This window comes from Eurypyga helias, unplaced genomic scaffold, assembly GCF_000690775.1.
Source record: "Eurypyga helias isolate BGI_N326 unplaced genomic scaffold, ASM69077v1 scaffold10575, whole genome shotgun sequence".
Lineage (NCBI taxonomy): Eukaryota > Metazoa > Chordata > Aves > Eurypygiformes > Eurypygidae > Eurypyga > Eurypyga helias.
The window spans coordinates 53,157-73,916 of NW_010253389.1; the positions used below are offsets into that span (position 1 = coordinate 53,157).

At 44.7% G+C, this 20,760-nt stretch overlaps 1 protein-coding gene across 1 annotated transcript in view; it reads right to left on the reverse strand.

The window, feature by feature from the left end:
• Positions 1-15,367, reverse strand: part of DGKD (diacylglycerol kinase, delta 130kDa) — a 43,700-nt gene extending 28,333 nt beyond the window's left edge. The window contains exons 1-2 of the mRNA XM_010152656.1: positions 15,263-15,367; positions 14,491-14,571 (exon numbers count right to left, since the gene is read on the reverse strand). Coding sequence (XP_010150958.1) covers positions 14,491-14,571; positions 15,263-15,355 — 174 coding nt within the window. The 5' untranslated portion in view covers positions 15,356-15,367. The remainder of the gene's footprint in view (positions 1-14,490; positions 14,572-15,262) is intronic.
• Positions 15,368-20,760: the final 5,393 nt, after the last annotated feature.

Here is a 20,760-nt window from a genome sequence, read left to right on the forward strand (position 1 = left end):
ACAGTATTTGAGGTGCAGCCTCAGCAGTAGGCCGCACCATGATCCCCTTATCCAGATCATTGATAAAAGATAGTGCACAGAACTGTCCCCAACACTGACCCCTGGGGAAAACCACTTGTGATCAGCCACATCTGGATTTAAGTCCATTCACCACCACACTTTGGACCTGCTCATGCAGCCAGATTTTGACTCAGTGAAGAGTGCGCCTGTCCAAGCCATGAGCAGCCTGTTTCCCCAGGAGAATGCTGTGGGACACGGTGTCAAAGGCTTTACTAATGTCTGGGTAGACAACATCCACAGCCTTGCCCTCATCCATGAAGCAGGTCACCTTGTCACAGAAGGAGATCAGGTCAGTCAAGCAGGACCTGTCTTTCATAAACCCATGCTGGCTGGACCTGATCACCTGGCTGCCCTGTACGTGCCACATGACAGCACTCAGGATCGTCTGTGATCCATAACCTTCCCCAGCACCGAGGTCAGACTGACAGGCCTATAGTTTCCTGGATCCTCATTCCAGCCTTTCTTGTAGATGGGTGTCACGGTGTCTAACCTCCAGTCAACTGGGACCTCCCCAGTTAGCCAGGGCTGCTGGTAAATGATGGAAAGTGGCTTGGTGAGCACTTCCACCAGCTCCCTCAGTACGCTTGGGTGGATCCCATCCAGCCCCAGAGACTCGTGTGGGTCTAAGTGGTGTAGCAGGTCACTGACCATTTCCCCTTGGATTGTGGGGACTTCATTCTGCTTCTCATCCTTGTCCTCCAGCTCAGGGGGCTAGGTACCCAGAGGACAACTGGTCTACGATTAAAGGCTGAGGCAAAGAAGGCATCAGGTACCTCAGCCTTTCCCTCATTCTTAGTCACTATGCTTTCCCCCCACATCCAATAAGGGATGAAGAGCCTTTTTCACCCTCCTTTCAATGCTGATGTATTTATAGAAACATTTTTTTACAGTCTTTTACAGCAGTAGCCACATTAAGTTGTAGATGGGCTTTGGCCCTTCTAATTTTCTCCCTGCATAACCTCATTACATCCTTGTAGTCCTCCTGAGCTGCCTGCCCCTTCTGCCAAAGATCACAGACTTTCCTTTTTTTCCCCCAACTTCCAGCCACAGCTCTCTGTTTAGCCAGGCTGATCTTCTTCCCCGCTGGCTCATCTTTTGACACATGGGGACAGCCTGCTCCTGTGCCTTTAAGACTTCTTTCTTGAATAAAATCCAGTATTCCTGGACTCCTTTGCCCTCCAGGACTGCTTCCCAAGGGACTTGGCCATCCAGGCTCCTGAACAGGCCAAAGTCAGCCCTCTGGAAGTCCAAGGTACCAGTTCTGCTGACCCCCTCCCCTCACTTCTCCAAGAATCACAAACTCCATCATATTGTGATTGCTATGCCCAAGACGGCCTCCAACCTTCCCATCACCCATCAGTCCTTCTCTATTCATGGACAACAGGTCCACGGGGCGCCTTCCCTAGTTGGCTCCCTCACCACCTGTGTCAGGAACTTCCACACACTCCAGGAACCTCCGAGACTGTTTCCCCTCTGCTGCATTGTATTTCCAGTGGACATCTGGTATGGTGAAGTCCCCCTCAGGAACAAGGGCCAGCCATCGTGAGACTTGTCCCAGCTGCTTATAGAATATTTCATCTGCCTCTTCATCCCAGCTGGGCGGTCTGTACATGGGGACAGCCTGCTCCTGTGCCTTTAAGACTTCTTTCTTGAATAAAATCCAGTATTCCTGGACTCCTTTGCCCTCCAGGACTGCTTCCCAAGGGACTTGGCCATCCAGGCTCCTGAACAGGCCAAAGTCAGCCCTCTGGAAGTCCAAGGTACCAGTTCTGCTGACCCCCTCCCCTCACTTCTCCAAGAATCACAAACTCCATCATATTGTGATTGCTATGCCCAAGACGGCCTCCAACCTTCCCATCACCCACCAGTCCTTCTGGACATTCATGGACAACAGGTCCATGGGGCGCCTTCCCTAGTTGGCTCCCTCACCACCTGTGTCAGGAACTTCCACACACTCCAGGAACCTCCGAGACTGTTTCCCCTCTGCTGCATTGTATTTCCAGTGGACATCTGGTATGGTGAAGTCCCCCTCAGGAACAAGGGCCAGCCATCGTGAGACTTGTCCCAGCTGCTTATAGAATATTTCATCTGCCTCTTCATCCCAGCTGGGTGGTCTGTAACAGACCCCCACCACGACATCCACCTTAGAATCATAGAATCATAGAATGGTTTGGGTTGGAAGGGACCTTAAAGATCATCTAGTTCCAACCCCCCTGCCATGGGCAGGGACACTTTCCACTAGACCAGGTTGCTCAAAGCCACATCCAGCCTGGCCTTGAAGACATCCAGGGATGGGGCATCCACAACATCTCTGGGCAACCTGTTCCAGTGCCTCACCACCCTCTCTGTGAAGAATTTCTTCCTGACATCTAATCTAAACCTCCCTGATTTCAATTTATACCCATTACCTTGTTGTCCTTCCCCCTGCTTACCCATGAACACTCAACCCTATCGTCCTCATTGTCAAAATCTAGAAAATCAAAGCACTCGCTAACACAGAGGGCTACCCCAGCACCTTGCCATCCCTCCTGAAGAGTTTGTAGCAGCCTACTGCAGCACTCCAGCTGTGCAAGTCATCCCACCACGTTTCCGAGATGGCAGCTATATATCATAGTCCTCCTGCTGTGCAATGGCTTCCAGCTTCTCCTGTTTGTTGCCCATGCTGTGTGCATTGGTGTAGATGCACTTCAGTTGGACAAAATTCTAGGATGAAGCACCCAAGGACCTTTCATTGCTTAAAAGCCAGCCAGTTTTTATAAGGAACTGGCAGTTCATTCAACAAGACACTGGCACACACTTGGGCAGTGGGGAAAAAATATTTAAAACAGTTAGTAAATTTAATTTATTAACATCACAATCCCATTTCAGAGCACTCCTATTCAGTGTTGTCCCTTTTCCTATTTTTCTCTCTTTTTAGGGGGAAAATAAAAAAAGCAAATGCAAAGTACATAGTATTATTTTTAAATCACATTGGAAGACATGAAATATAAAATATTGGCATAAACAGAAATGCAGACACTCCTTCGATAAGAACTAATTATGGAGGCTACAGGCTTCCTAGATCACTGGAAAGAGACTGTCCAGTATAGAAAATCACTAATTCCTTCTTAAGTCACCTACTGCGTCATCTTAAAAATCCCCACATTCAGTGTTGGACAACCCTCTGTTCAGAGAACAAAGTTAAAATTGGTAAGACATGAGGACAAATAAAGAGATCAAGAAGATTTTCATACTTGAATCATTCAGACAGAGAGTCACAGAATCAAAATAAAAGGTCTATTGTGTAACTCAAAATTGCCAATAAAATGTAACTTGGTGCAAGATGAATTTATGAAGAGAATTCCCCATTAGTCAGTTCTAAAGCAACACTTGCAGTGGGATTTAGTGGTATCATCAGAGATGGGAAATAGAAGAATGCAATCTCAAACCTCACTCCTGTTCTAAGGATCACAATTTGGGACAGTTCAGGCTTTACTGTGAAGGACAGATAAGATTTTAATGTAAGTAGTGTAACAATTCTTTGGGGAAATTGAGAAACCATACAAACCTGTTTTACTGATAAACATGCAGTGGTGTTACAGTTAAACAGTTTAATGAGGATAATTAGGAATCCAGAAACATGTTAACAGGGGCATTTCCTTCGCAGAGTTATTTTCATAGAGCCTCACACACACAGCAGCCAACACCGGGTACCCTGCGAGTGTAACACACTCCTGCCTCCCCTGCGCTACAGGCAGCCACCACCCTCTTACCTGCACAGGCTGAGGTGCAACAGGCACACTACAACACTGGTCCTGGATAAGGGCAGAACCGAGGTTAAGAGAAACATGCGTTTGCTCACAGGGAAAGAAACACTCTCATCCTAACCCCTTTTACCTCCTTCTACTTGAGCCAGTAATTTCAACTCCAGACATCCACCTGTTGAGGGATACTAACAGAGGGAGACAGGTTTTTACATACACTGCGCTGTATAGACAAGAGTGATGATCAGTCTAACATCTCGCACCAAAAAAAATCATTCCTGTCATCTCCAAATGAAGCCACAGCAATCTTCTGCCTGAAAAGCTGTCCTTCCCAGCCAGTGGGGTGTTTGCCCTCAGCTACAGCCGCGACGGGCTGATGCTCTGGAGCATGAGGCTCAGTTATCCCTGCTGGCAAACGTGGCTAGAAACGAGCATGGTCCAGCTATTTTTTATGTTCCGGCTACAGCTTTTGACTAACATCCTGGAACAGTATATTCCACAGGATGACGACGCACTAGGTGAAGTAGCATTTCCTTTTATTTGTTCTAAATTTACAAAGCAGTAATGTCATCCAGTGACCTCTTGTTCTCATATAAACGGAGAGCACAAAAACAACGATCTGATTGCTTTTGAGTTAGGATAGGGGTTGCCTTGTTCTGAGTTTAAAAAAAAAAAAACAACCAAACCCACAATAAAAAGTTTAAAGATTTATTTATAATCTCATACATTTTTGGCCTGCTTGGGGATTGGCAGAAGTCTGAGTGTTCCTGCCCTGAAACAGCTCAGAATTTTATCTAGATATGAGCAACTACGTAAATTAAAAGTGCTTGTTCTTCCTAAAAAGGGAATATTAAAACTAACATGTTTTTTTGAGCCTAAATGCTGTTGAACTTTTGGGTGTGGTTCTTTAGATCTCATTCCTTAGTCGGTGCTGTATGCCCCGATACTCATATGCCACACGGTGACTTTATTGAGACCTAACACTGACCGGCAAAAAAGTTCAACAACTGTCGTGGGGCAAAGAAAGGTGCCAAGCCCTCTGATCAATCCCGAAGGGCCATGAGGGTGGATGGGAACGGCAGGAAGGCTTAAAGAGATTTCAAATCAGGACACAGTTTAATTTACCAACTTCTCACTGGGTGCAAACCCAGAAATATCTTTTGGAGGAATTATGGTGACAATCAATACCCACCAAGTCACCTCTTTGCAGACAGTTATGTGCTCTCTACGCAGATGAGCCATCTCAAGGCTAACAGAGAAACTCAATTTTCATGCTTGCTCACTCTAAACCTAAAAAAAAAAAATCTACATCTAAAAAAAGCCATGCCTCTATTGGCGGTCTTGTGCAAATACTGATGCTCCCCTGATACTTCTCCAAAATTTAGCTTCATCTTCTGTCTCTTCCTCATACAGCATATGCCCTCTTACCAGCTGCTAACCCCCACCCCTCATGGTGACCCACACTCCCCTGTCCAAAACCAACACCAGTTTATTGACATTTCAAATCAGGCCAGCTGGCGAACAACAAAGCCAACCAAAGAAAATTTCTCATTTCACATTCTAAAAATGGACTGGATGTCCTTCCCCAGTGAACAGCTGTGAATAATTGGATTAGAAAGGCAGTCCAAAAAAGACGCCTTGTATTAGATCAAAATTTAAATAGAAATCTGCTATACTTCACCCTTTGGTGTTTTGCTGTACTGAGCAACCTTCCTTCACCCAACAGCCGGAGCATAAACTTCATTCTCTGGTCTTGCTGCCATCAAAGACAACTTTATCATCGCTGCTCACTTCCTCCTTCAGCATTTTCTGGCTGCCCAGAAACTTCTCAGCAAAAAAGTGACAGTCTGGCCAAACATGCGTTGGGACTGTTTGTTATCAGAGTAGATCTGGTGAGCTCAGTGACCACAAAAGACGGCAAAACAAGTTACAATCACTCTGGCCCAATCATGGAGCTGGCTGAAGAAATGCTGCGGGTGGAGATGGGGCGGGGGGACATACGACTTGGCTAAATATAGTTTTTCTGATGTGATACATTTCTCAGTAGCCAAAAGCGGGTGTGTGAGAACACCTGCTCATTCTGACTGCTTCCTTTTACTCACATCCTGTTCAAATATAGTCTTACGCTCAATGGTGCTAGCCACAAATCCCCCAAAGAGATCCTCGATTATTCCAAACAGTTGATGACTTGGGTACAAGGACAACAGGAACTTCTGGAACTCAAAAGACCTAGGAACTGCAACTAGAAAAAATAAAATTGCTGTGAGAACGGTGCTGATGTAGGTAAAAACATCAGCTTGATCTCACACATATGGCAAAGGCAGGGCAAATGGCAACCATCTGTAGCTAATTGCTATGCCTGCTTTTGTGTAGTGGACTAAGTTCTTCGTATCCCATGAACCCAAAAAGCCAGGAAGAAAAATTGGGTGAGATTGCATTGAGGAGACAGCCATTTTATCCACTTCTGCTCCTGTTCCAGCAACAACAGTAATGAGATGAGCACTGGTATACATTGAAACACCTCGCCTGCACCCATCAGCAAACCAGCAAACCCACTACATGTCTCAAACATGATTGCTGAACTCACAGAGGGCAAAATGGACTAAGCGTGGATTAAGCAAGTGCTACTCCCTCAGTAAATACACAAGGTTAAAAAGATGACTGTGAAAAGGGGAGAAAAAAGGAAAAACAAAAGTCTTGAGTTTCAGACTCAAACAATCCTTTACACTTAAAAGCCTGTCTCATTGATGTTAGCTTCTGAAACAACCTGGAGCTGAGCATCAGGCCAGCAAAGCCTCAGGCAGCAAGTCAGCATGATTTTAGTAGGTCTCTCCTGTTTGGAAGATAGAAATAATACGAGTATCAGTGCTTAGACTCGTAGGGGACCAAGGCTTGCCTTCCTCCACAGACAACACTCCAGATCTGCAATTCAGCTTTCACCCAGTTTTGCTAACAAATTCAGTCCTGTTAATTTATTGCAGAGGTCAGTTAGAGCTCTAGAACTACATTGATTCTCTTTCCTCAAAACCTGGATGCTACCCTGAAGGGGAAAGGGGAAAAAAATGCTTTTCACTTGATACTGGACAAATGCACCAGTTTATTTTTATAGTGCAAAATCTTTATTTCCTCCTAAAATGACCCATCTTCCACCAATGGAAACTCTGATTTCCACCAAATAAAACAAGTCGTTAATGTTCTTATGGTTGTGCCAAAATCTGCCTTTTTTTTAAACAGCAATACCAAGAATTTTCCTCAAAGCCCTAAGTGCCCAAATCTCCGTTTACACTATACCAGGTATTTTATCCCCAACTTCCACATGGCTGTTTTACCTTAATTTTCAATCTGTAAAATTCAGGACAACTCAATTCCATAGGAAAGTAGGTACGGTAGGTGGTGTGGTCTCTTTAGGACCATTTTTACATTATTAGGTTGGTTCTTCTTGCGATACACACCTCGCCTGCCAGGGCGTTGCACATTACAAGCACATCTTCTCTGAGCACTGTCAGCGGCACCTACTGCCGCTGTGCTGTGCCCGCAGATCAAGTTCAGCGTGTGCCAACACTCCATCTGCGCTCTCTCCCAGTCCCTATCTTCCCTGATGCTGCAGCGGGAAAGCAGACCAGACAGAGCATTCCCTGGGAAAATGATCATCTCTCATACCAGGGTCACATTCCTACATGCTTCTGGAAACTCTGTTCCTAAACAAGGCACATTCCTTTTCTTGGCAATTGGTAAAAGGAACACAAAGAAAGGATTTTAGGACTTTTGCAACCACTTAATAGCTGTCAAAACCTACAGTATGCAAGAAGGTCTTTGCCACTGTTAGCGGGCAAGAAATGCGGACAAACCTGGTAATTTGTGCATATTAATCACTAGGGATGTACAAGGATGGAGCAGCACCAAATGGGAACCGGGAGGGCTGCCATGCCAAGCGCCACAGCACCTTTGCACAGCTCTGTTACCCACCCTCCACGTCATGCAGCAGATGCACACGTGCATCCCTTCATCAGTTTTCCACAGGATGCAGTCCTGCCAGGAAAAGAGTTCCCACACGGGACTACACTGCTCAGAAAGAGCAGCACATTTGGGAAGGTAAAAGACATTTCAGAGAAACCTTCCTACTCACTCAAACAGGAGCGAAACCATGAAGAACAGAGGTGCAGGTCAGTGTTCCCCAGTGGCAGAGCTGCTGTCTCAGTGGGCTCATACACATCAAGGCTAGCAGCTAATAAATCACAGAATTAAGCAATACAAGTCCTTGTCCACGGTAGGAAAATGACCTGTTTCTGACAGCTTATTGTTAGTAACAGCTCCTCACAGCCCCCTAACCTCAGCTGTGTTGAAAGGAGGCTGATAGCTAGCACAAAAGGAAATTAATAGCTTTCAACAGCCTGATGAACCCAGTAGCTTTCCACACGGGGTCACCAGGAAAAGACCAGTCCTGTTTCATGCACCACAACAGTGAAACCTTCGCAAGCACCACAGCCAGGAAGGCCTCATTTCTGTGAATATTACTGGCAAGCCTCTTCCTGCCTGTCAAAATGACCACAGTAAAGATGTCTATAAAGAGAAATCTTATTCCTCTAGAGCAGCTCTCATGTAAAACCAACCCCATCATGTTCTCAAATAACCTCCTGTTTACCACAGGTTGTTCTGCCTTTGTGTCCTCACCTGGAAGAAAGAGAGGACCTAGAATCTGCAGCTTTGCTCAGGAAGGTAGATAAAACACCAAACACAGCAGGAAGGTTACAAAGAGCAAGGAGATTATCAAACAAAAGCTCCCAGTGTTCAGGCACAAGGGCAATAACAGACACTAATTTCAAAGCAGTAAACTTCCCTCTAGGCAAACAAAAGCTCTTTGCAAGCAGCCGCCTTCGCGTTCCAGCTCTCCATCCTGTCTCATAGTGAAATTCATAAAGCTCAGTCTGCCCTCTTTCTCTCACAGTAGTTTCATCTTTCTCAAAAACTCCTAGCATATTTTGGGGTCATTCTGTAACGTACAGTAGCAATCGCCAGATCTCTCCACCCACAGCGACTTCTTCCAGACTCTCTACCTCTTCTTCCACGTCTATCCTCTCTCCAATGGTTTTTCTCCAGATTTTTCCTTCTTTTGTGTGAGCAGAATAATGCCTGGCTCCTGCAGGAGACCGGATTAAGAGGCCTAAAAATCCCTGACACGAAAGGATTTTAAATGACTATTTTCACTGACTAACAGTGACTCAGAATGGTCTGTTTACCAAAGGGCCTTTTCTCAAGCAGAAAAAACTGCACTGAAGTCTGGATCACAAACTACAAAAATAGCAAAGTATTTTGAAACTGCAGCCGTTCTGACAGGAAATGGGGACCGAACTGCACTTAATGAAGGGAGGGGGGAAAACCAGCAGAGCAATTCTGGACATGCCAATTCATGGCTTTACTCATATTTTCAGTTGCTTATAAAGGAAATTCTGCCAGCTGCCAATATAAACAGAGTGAGAGCACTAGCAGAGTGTACAGTTCCCGAATGTGTACACACATGGGTGTGGAAGAGACAACAACCCCCAGCAATGCCTGACTTTCCAATGCACACTCTAATTTTGTCCAGTTCAGAGACCAGTTTCAAAAGGAGGAGGGAAGAACCATGCCTTTCACGAGACCTTGTTTTCTAATCTTCCTCTTCTCCAAACCTTCACAAGGCAATCCACAGCTGTGTATGAAGGAGCAGGGTGAGGAACCAGGACACTGGGTGACTCCCCTGTGTAACTATGTCCCCAGATCAGGAAGTCTTTTTACCCACTTCTGAGAGCTGTGTCTTCCCTCCGAGTCCCTCACTCCCGTGCTGAGGAAGCAACAGAAGAAGACCCCTTCCCTTGCTAGGAAGCCCAGTAACTCTCTGCAGCCTATGTTCAAGCCCGTCTTTTTCGAAGGGCTGAAGCCACACAGCACAGTTTGGGGAATCTGTGCAAGTGTCAAACCATGCAGATTTCCCTGATCTCTATCAGCCTGAGCTCGAAGTCCCAAGTCTGACTTTCTGCAGACATCTTGTACAAAAGTTCTTATATTCTTTCTCTCATAAAAATAAGTCACATGCTCTTTCTCGAAGCTTGTATTTCGAACCAGCACAAGTAACGTCTGATCTGGGTTCCTCTTGTTTCGACAGTGCCTTACAGGCACACAGCTTGGATGCTAGATGTGAGCTGCAGACTTTCTGCCTGACATGTAGCTGCATTCACTCTTTCAAACCCAAACTCTTCAGAGATGACTTCACTGCCTTCTCTGCTACAGAGGATACATTTTCACATTAAAAGCATCAATAGAAAAAATGTAACTTGACACAAAATCACAGAAAAGGCAAAGGCACTTTCACTTCATTGTGAAATGAATTCGCAGACATCAACAACATACTCTCCCCATCAGGAAGCACCCTCAGTACTTTTATCTGTTGTTAAAGTTCAAACACTTTCCCTTTAGTGTTAATTAACCCCCGAGGTTAATTACCCCAAAATGAAGATTAATGCTATTGCTCTACAGTGTCAACAAGCCCTGGGACAATACACCAAAAATACACAGTCTGAAGGAGATCAGACAGTCACATAAAACTTCACAAGACAGAAACTGGCATCTCTGCTGCTGAGTTAGGTCAGCACTAAGGAACAAGGAGGTAATAACAGAAAAGGTAGCACACCTCAGACTTCCATACGGCTGGAGAATGACATCCATAGTGTTTCTCAGAGACGACAGCATGCTCTCATTCAGGAGCACCAGCAATGCCCTGTTCCTCAACCTACCACAACCATTGTTGCCTCCAGCCATGCAAGTGCTCTGAAGGAGAGGTATTACTCTAATCTCAATACTTCCTCTCCCCTGCGACATTGGTTAGGATGAATCATCAGTTAATACTTTTCTTAACTGATGGGTGCAGCATTTTTAACAGCACCGCAGGCACATTTCCTTTTACCCTGATTCTGGAGAACTTACCTACATAAATCTACACAGGAGACAACACCTGAACAGCAAGAGCTATATTACAAAGAATCTGAGCTCCTGCTGACCTGTTATGCTGGCACAGGTGCCACATTTCTCAAAGCTCAGTGCAGAAAATTCGTATTCCTGTTCTTACCTTCCACGTTCAATCTTCCTCTAACCTAGTGTCCAGAGCAGCCTACTCCCTCAGAAAAAACCCTAAACGCTCTGCTTGACATGCGATTAACAGGATTAGTCGTCTCTGTGGTCAGTCTTTCTGAGCTATGTTCCACTTGCCACAAGCTGATTAGCTGTCTGCTTAAGGAGGAGCTGGGATAAGTTTCCTTCTGATGGCAGTGGAGAGGCAGGCGCTGACTGTAATAATATGCTGTTTCCTGTCTGCGGCTGAGCTGAGAGGTACTTCCCAACAGAAAAGGGTTTACAGGAGCTCAGGAGTTCAAGCTCCACCTCTTCCAGTGAAAAGCACTTACAAACTATGGAGGAGGGGTCAACAGCATGGCTCCTGGTGCTCAACAACATGCTCTGACAGAGCTTCACTTCCACTAAAGGGTCAGGAAGAAGAAATCAAACTACACACATCTCTCTCCACAGAGAGGAGCTTTCTCCAATAGGATCTCAAAGGTCTGAATAAGAAGGAATAGGAAGTGAATGTTGTAACCCATGTTATGTGAATGAGGGTGAAAGTCCACACAACCACACCACCATTTGCTAGCAATAATTGGAAAATATTTACAAAAACACCATGTGAGAATCATACTAAAACACAGAATATCTACCTAGAAAGACCCAATGTCCTCCCTAGGCCCTCTCCTGTTGATGACGGTGTTTTCTGTTAGTATTAAAGAACACATATTTTAGATTTCTTTTTCTCCTTCAGCGTTATACAAATCTTGCACAAGGCAGGAAAGGGTCAATGAACTGGTAAGGACTCACTCCATCAGCCGTGCCTATTGCTTGAAGGCAGGAGGCTTAACTGAGTTGGCACCTTCTGGAAAAAAGCAGATCTTCAGCCAACACACCAACCTGAGGAGTAGGATTTTGTTCACCACAGAAACACTTATAAAATGGGCCTAAGAAGATGACCCAAAGTCCTTTCAAAGACACTTGAGGGGATAGCTGTGGTGGCAAAGTGTTGGACAATAGGGCAATTGGTGGCTCCCAAACTTTACAGGCTTTGTAGGGGAGAATGGGCATGCTGCATGGTTCAGGTCCACAACATGGGTCAAGCAGCCATTTTCAGAGAAGTATCTCCAAACCCAGGCTTCCTGGCATGATACAGAGAAGAAACTATTCCAGGTTCGAACAGATCTTGTCCTCATCACGTTATTTTTTTAATGCTCCTGGAGCAACACTGCAGGCTCATGCACTAGACAGGCATATCAACCAATCCAGTTACTGGGAAATTGCGCTGTCCAAGAAAAAGCTGTTCATGGAAACAGCCAAAGTCTCACTGGGAAGACCCAATGTGCCCAGTGTGATGATCCCCAATCATCTGCTTTTTAGAAATGACAAGAGGTTTTTAGGGTAGAGCTGAGAAAGCTCAGCTCAGAAGACAGGGTCAGGCATTCACCTCACCCATCCAATGCTGCTGATCTCTATTTCATGAGGAGTACAAATGTAGGCGCACACAGACGGCAAAAATCCAGGCTAAAAGACCACTATCTTTGAAATAAATGGGTCTGAAGTACCACAACAACATGGTTGAGTTTGTACCGCAGCAGATCCTTTCTATGGATCTCTCTACCTTGTAGACATATGACTTAGAAGGAAGCAATGGCAGAGATGTGACAGAACTAGCAAATACTGTATCTACAGTTCTCCTGACAGAAGTGAAGCCTGGCATGGGGCTGCTATATGATTTGCTCCCAGAGGCCTCCTGCTCAATAACTCTGCAGCCACACTGCCTGATCTAAAGGAACAACAGCTAACATAAAGCTTTTCCTTACCTCACATGCTCCCAGCCCATTCTATAGTCACATATCCATTAAGTCTGGGAAGCAGTCTTGAAAACCATCCGCACTGCAGACAGGATACACTCACTGAAGAAATCTATACAAGATCAACTAAGTAAACAACAGTGAAACCCATATTACATGCTCTTCTTTTTAGAGGAAGAGGTCTGCATCTTAATACTGACTTTTCTCTCTCTCCTGCCTGCTGTCAGCAAACAAATTAGCTGTCAGGTTTATGTCTTATGTTAAGGTTTGCTGGCAGCTACAATTTTTAACCTTATTCCTCTATTTATGCAACATAACCTTTGTTAGCTCCGTGCTCTGGTTCTCTTCCTTCGTAGTGCTGCCTCCCCATGCTCCTCACTGCCCTTTTGCCAGTTTCTCCTCGATGGGTCACCCCTTAATTCCCTCTTCGCTTTGGATCCACACTGCTCCTAAGTGGTTTATTTAGTGTTTTTGGTTCTGCCTCCTTTGTTAGTACCTTCGGGGTGTCATTCACACAACCTGACCTGCAGAATCTACACATTAAGCAGTACAGAAGCCTGGACAGAGGATGAGCTTCCTCAGAAAAAGAAAGTCTTTCATAAATACAAACCTACTAGTCTCCATTAAGACAACACAGAAACAAAAAGAAATGCAGAACATCTGAAACTCCAGATTAACTGTCTCTCCTGTACAACAACACATGTTGGATGTTTCTGAGTTAGGATAAAAACTGAGTGAGTCCCATTGCTTTGAAACAGGAAAAGAAAAAAAAAAAAAAAGAAATGCATCAAAGAACTTTGAACTTCAGAAAGGAACCGAGCTGGGGAGATACCGGGGGAAACATGCTCTCAAAGAAAATCAAGAGAAAATGGCAAGACTGCAAGGAATCCAAAGCACTGCTGGCAGTGATGTGGCAGACCCAACAGCAGTAAGACGAGGCAACCTTCTGGTTTTCTACGTGTTTTTATAGCTCATGGTAAACCACAGTCAAACTCCTCTGTAAGCCATGACAGACAGAGTAGACAGAAATTAAGAGGAAAAATCTCTTCTTGAAGTTTACCTGAGCCCCGGTGATCAGCAGCAGACAGTGCCAACTGTATCTGCTACTTGAGAGTCAAAGTAACCTTATACTTTTTAGCTCCTAGGGAAGTCAGGGACTGATACCAGAGTCATGGAAGTAACTCTCAGATTGCAGATGGGGCAATCTGAGAGAGCAAATACACTATTTCCTCCTGTCCTGACATCCAGTGTCTCTGACGGAGATTAGACCTCTCCCAACTATAATAATAAACAAAACAGTAACAGTACATTTGCTTACCTGAATAATCAAACCTTTATTTACGTATGGGAAAATCACCATACAGTCACATACAAGTAAAGACGTCAGAGAAAGACGTTTACATATTTTAAGGCCTGAAGGGAAAACTAAATTCCTTTAGCAACATCTCAAGCATAAACATCAACATCACCCCTAACTCTCTCAACAGAACAAATTTCCCCTCCCCCCCACTGTTTAAATGGATTCTATCAAACCCTCACAGCTTATAGGTAAGAAAATCCTCAAATGCAAAGTTTTAACACTATACATAGTAACCCAAGATATTTTTCCCATGTGCATGCAGATGAGTTATGATTGCTGTAAGGAAAAGTAAGGTGATGATATTTTAATGTCTTCTTTTTAGCAAAAGAGGCTGTGAAGATTGTTCAGATGTATTTAAACTCTGCAAATGCGGAGGAATATGAGGGGAAAATCCAAGAAGAATAGCAAATAATGCAAAAAATCCTACCGTGAAGCTGTTGTTGACATTCTTAGTGCTGGATTCTGCCACGCTGGCATCCGTCAGATCCACCTCATCAAAAATAATGGACTGGAAAGAAAAAATTCAAACCCCCAATGAATTATTGACTCCAACCTGTAAAAGCAGCAGACCCAAAGCAACATGCCTCTCTGTCTGCCTAGCACACCCCACCACAGCCTTTTGTGATCTGAAGGAAAGGCCCAGCTCCAGCAACATGAAGGACTCAGTTCCACACAGTGGTGCTTGCACTTGCCTGTCTTCAATTAGTGAATGTGATAACTTTATTTTTATGAAGAGATTATTTAAAAAAAACCAAACAGTAGACTGTTCTTGTGAAAGCAGACATATATACCTAGTTGATTATCACCACACTAATCAGAGCATGGCAGCTCTGATTTAATAAATTCTAGCCTTGCTTGTCTTCTCCATTTGCTCTTTTCATTCTTATTTTCACGCTTCTCTATCAGCTTCTATTGATTCAGAGCCTATTCCCTACTAAAATGCACCAAGAGAGAAAAAAAAAAATGCGGAAAAATCAGTATCACAGGTCCATAGGATGCTTTACTTCTAAACCAAGGATTTCCAAGTGTTGGGCAAAACACCGAGATCTTCTAGTAGCTACAAAACCTGAAGACAGGTGTTTTCAGGGCACGTGCTCTTTTCTTTACTCAGAGTTCTCTTCTCAAAGATGCCCATCTGCCTCCAAAAGCTCCAACACTGACTTTCTTCCCTTGGACTCATGTTATTATTAAGACCTTACCTTAGCAGTTTTTGCATAGTAGAGCGTTCGGCCTCGCAGCTTAAAATATCGTCTCTTCCAGCGCTGGAAGGAGCTGGTCTGTTTCATCAGCATCCCCTCTTTTATGATAGTCTACGAAACAAGGAAGAGAGAGGGTGAAGCATACATTTACGTTACAGGCATCCTCTATGCTCTCCTGCTCCATAGCCGCACCAGAAGGACTGGAGTTTGAGATCAACGACCTCAGTGCCCTCTGCTGGAAGCGCTTCACAAGTTCATTCAACATCAGCGAGGAAACCTAACAAGATTAAACAGTCACAGTCCATAATCCACACCGGGGCATGGTTTTATCCTCGTCTCGAGTGCTATCATGATACCAAGAAAGACAAATAACTTATGACTGAAAGAGCATTTCAAAGTCTAACAGTGACTCAGGGAGCACAACAGTTAAACTCACTGAGGTCAGATTTCAGCCGTGAGTAATTGTGCCTTTCATTTAATTGGCGTTTGATCACAAGCACATACGCACCACGGTGTATCAGTCCCTATTTCCAGTCCCGCCTTGTGAAATTACCAACATCGACCTGGCACAGAGCTGGCAAACGGCAGGCCCACAGGGTGAAGAGTGGAACTAGAGCGAAGGAGCTATATCCAGCTTCAGCATTTGGTGTTCTTCAGACCCTTGGCCCTGCCTCAGTACTCTCTGGCTGGCTGCCATTTCCCAGGCCTGGAGTGCCAAAACTGTCTACGCACACTGCCTTTTTTTTTCCTTTAACTGCTTTATAACTAGATTGACATACCAGCATACACAGACCCATATGCTCACTCACATACTATGCATACATTGGGGTATGTATTTAATCCACATGCACTTCATTCTACTTCGTCAAATGCATCTGATTCCTTCAGTGAGCACAGATTTTGAATACCAACACCTACATGAAAACAGTCTCAAAAACTGCAGTTTAGAAAGGCAAAAAAGCAGGAAAACTCTGAGCTGAGGGTTCACCCCAAATTATGGATTGAAGGTATTGCTGAGGAACTGCAAACGGTGCTATGTCATGCCTCTATACCAGAAGAAACCTACTTCTCTCCCCAAGAAACAGCCCCCAGGAACCCACTTCTTGCTGAGAGCCCAATGCGATTAGCACACAGTTAAAACACAGGAAACAAATGATCCAACAATCTTGTAAGACAGGTTACTCTGTACCTTGATGCCAGGAAAATGACACAGTTTAACATACCAGAGGTCTCAGCGTAACTCAGGTTTGTAACAGTCAGGTCACCCACGAGTATCAATTAATTCACAAACACAGTATTACATGTACACTGCCAGGTTACTACAGAGCACAAAATAAACAACTCTTACTGATCCATGGGGTTTAGTTCATTTTAGAAATGCTTTCCAGGGCACTAAACTTGCTTTTAAAATGCTATATATATCTAACACGGGTCTTTCCTTTCTGAAACAGCTGCAGATTTTAATACTTTCCACACACACTGGCCCTTGCCAAGCTCAAAGTTTCCTCAAAAAGCACTTGGAAAAAAATGCTGACTCTAAGAAGAAACATCCATCTGACAAGACATGCTCCTCTGGCTAGATTCAGCCATCCTCAAACTGGCCCGAGAGATCACAGGGTCTGGACCTCCGTGGTGATGCCTCTACTCGCAAACAGCTCGGGAAGCGCGGGCTCCTGCGTACCCCCAGATCTGAGGGAGAGCTGCCAGCCATAGGAGCCACTACACACCTTCCTCCACTGCGCTGAGAAAGAGGAATGGGTGAGAGCTCCCCATCTTCTAGAAAAGAAACATCATCTACTTTGGAGGCTGGGACCTGTCTGACCCCGAGACTGGCGAACCCCACACCTCCCCGTTTCGCAGCGCTCTGTTTCACAAAGCCACCTGCACACTGGCAGAAATAGATGTCAGCGCTCAGGCAAACACCAACTTAGTGTGCCCGGTTCAGTCAGGAATCTCCAAACTCCATGGTATTTCCAGCAGAATGAAAAGAGAGAATGAAAACGCATGATCGAAGACTTAGTTCAGATCAAAAAACGGCCGTCTCCCATATCAGCTCCCCCACACCTCTGAAGCGGCCACGGAAAGACATCTTGGTTCTCATTTCCACAAGTCACAGCAGGGACACAGCAGTAGGAATACACTTCAAGAACCCATAAGGCATCCGTGAGCCGCTTTAGGGTCCAGAAGTTAAAACACGCTATGCTGATACCCAGAAACAAGATTTTAAACTAACTTAGAGCTGTTACTACGCAAAGAATCTGAAACTCAGCCATGATCTTGATGTGACGTTTTGGCATGAGAGAAAATGGAATTCAAAGGCTGACCCAACAGCATCCTTTGCTGAAATGACCCTGAAGGCGAAGCCAGAGCCGAAGGTACTCATCTGAAACAGGGGAAGGTACATTCAGCCTCCTGCTCTGCCACAGACTTTTTATAAGAGCCCAATAAAATAATTTTCACTCTGCCTGTCTCCATCTTCCCACCTGCTGAGCCAAGTGCCAAACAGCACTACCCAACTCTGCAGAGTCCTACTGGAATATGTACATGTGTATCTCTGTATCTGATGAGTTACTTTAACCTCCAGCGTCAGAGTATCAAAGAGACACGTAAAGCACCAGCATCTAAATCACCATGCTAGAGAAATCACGCATTTCTAGAGTTCACTTTCTACAGGGAAGAAGATGGGAAAGTAGCAAGAGATTTTTCGAGATTCAGACAAAAACATGGAGGGACCTTTTGCATTCCTTGAACAAAACCACATATAATTAAAAAATGAGACAGAGAAAGTAGCTACTGAACTCTGCAAAGTCCTGAACCAAAGTCAGAGAGGAACTAAAGATCCTAGGGAAGTCTCCCAGGATGCAAAGCCCAAAGATACCAAGTCAGCCAAGTCTGCTCAAAAATAGCAACTTGCAGGAGGAGATTTCAGAGCTCCGTTGCTACGCTTACCCACAGATATGCCTACAGTGGGGTCAGCCAGAGCCCCGCACTCCCCAAGCTCAGTCAGCGGCACTCTGGCCACCCAAACTCTTGCCCAGCCCACCAGAACAGTAACTCACAGCAAAACAATGTCCCTGCTTCCCTCAGCTCCCACAGCTCCCACCTGCCATGCTCGGCTGCCGAGTGCCGCTCACGGGGCAGCTCCCCTCGCCTCGGCAGGGCTCACTCACCTCTGCACAAGGCGTGCATTCCTCCATTCCTCTTTTAAACAGAACTCTTTTTTTTTTTTTTAAACCAAAAGGTAACAATCCCAGAGGCCACCTTGCCCCTCCCTAAGTAGCAGTTTATGTCATTTGCCAGCCTCTATCTATAGAAAACCTCAGGGCTACATAACTCAGACATGAAAGGCCAGTGAGAAGCAAGCTCTCGCGTGCACGCAGTGCTCAGAGAAAACAAGCCTCTGGTGCAGAGCTGCCCATCTCCGCACGAGAGCGGCTGTTCTATTTATAGGCACACAGCTCAGTAAAGAGTTTGGTGGGTTTGGGCGGAAAGGGCTGGAGATAAGATCAAGATGACTTTATAAAACGATTCAGACATTGCTGCCTTTCTCCTCCGCTATTTTAATTTTACAGCCAAAGGACTTGCTACTTGCAGAGGAATGCAGCCGAAAAAAATGAACTGGGGACAGGATCTGACAGCAAAGCGGTATCAAACAAAATAAAAGCGGGGAGCTGAACAGTTCTTTCTGCTCACCAGCTTCTCTGTTGCTTTTTTAATTGAAGATCTGTTCTGGTCAGATTATTAGCCATGTAATCCATCAAGACAAAAGTGAAACTACTTCTCCCATTAAAAAAAGAGTTAAATCTATTTCTACTGCTATACATTGGAACCTATGGGAAAAGCTACTGCTCTGAAACCTCATAAGGTTTATTTATGTGCATCCTACCAAGGATAAATATAAAAATTGTTTGTGATGGAACTATCCAGCTGAGCTTCTCTCCAGCATGGTGTCCTGTGGCATGGCACTCCATGGTCAGACAACACTGAAAAAATGAAGTATCTTCTTGGATCAAGCCTACAGTGACATGCTACTAGTTTCAACAGTGACCCCCTTCTATCATATTACAAGACAGTGTAAAAACGTTACTGGAAAAAACTGACAATTTAAACCAACACTGCACGTAGCAGAGAGTCTGAAGTGTCTGCACAGAACACAATTAGACAGCTGAAAGGCAGGACCTAGGAAAGTTCTAGCATTTCAGTATTTATCTTTGGCCTTGAAGAAAAGCGACTTCCTGCAGAAAAAAATCCAGTTCACGGCGAGCAATGCAGAACCCTCCCCCCAGCTCATCCCCTCTTAAAACGCGACATTTAGGAAGAGAGAAATAATGTTCTCAGATTTCTTCTGTCAAAATGGGTGCAGGGTTTAGGCTTAATCCTGAAGTGACAGAAGAAAAACTTTGTCACTGCCCTCGACGGGAATGGTTTCAAACAACTCCGAGGACCTACATTAAATGGTCTTAAGAGAGGGAGAGCCTTGTGTTTCAGTGACTCCCCATCACACAATCCCACCTCGTAAGAACAAGAATTAACTGACAGCAGTCATTCACAAACCGAGCAAGACATGGCCGTAGTTTCTGCAGGTTGACTTGTCTGAGGTGTCTCTGTATCCAGTAACCCACATCAGGAGATCAGAGCGCCAGCCTACACAGATGAAATGCTTTCTGTACTGATAACGTGAAGGGTTCTAGTAAAAAGTTACCAACGACTACGTTAGAGTTCAACTGCTTTCAGAGTGCACCCCTTTTTCTCCTGCTCCCTACATGAAACACAGGAGTAGCCCATCCCTTCCTGAAGCTTAAGCCTCTTGCCCCATTTGGAAGTAGGGCCCTCGACATAACTAATTTCCTAATCTGGAAAACAAGATCCTATTAGCCAGACTGAAAGCAACTATCAACTGTACCCAGCTGTCAGGCTGGCAAGTGTCCGCTGGCACAAGGAGGCTCCAAACTGTGTTCGATACAGACAGAGGAAGAACAATACAACCTATTTTACAGCTGAGGTCATCATATATTCTTAGGGGCAGTTATTCAGTGCAGCATATCCAAAACAAGAATTTTGCTCAACTGGTATTTCTTTCCAATGCAAAAAAAGAACTGTACACAAGGTAAAGGCAAAAAATCATTGAAAACTATCTCAACAGCAACTAAAGAATACCAAAGTCCTCAACATCTGGATTTCTCTGTTTTCCATATGTCTTCAGAATGTAAAACCTTCAGGACACAGCCTGGTTTTATTTATATGTACTATAAAACTCTGAACAGGGTGCTGATGCCAAACAACAAATAACTGACTAAAGAAAGCACCAAACGCACAGAGAAGAAAACAAAATTAATACAAGTGTCTGAGGAACTGACAGGTTAACTTTATACATGCTCACTAAGGAATTTCACAGGCAGTTGATCCTCAGGGACCAAGCAACCTCATCTAGTCAGTGACTTCAGGTAGGCGGTGGCAAAAAAGATGGAAGTAGCTCTGCAGTCACTTAAACTGGCAAG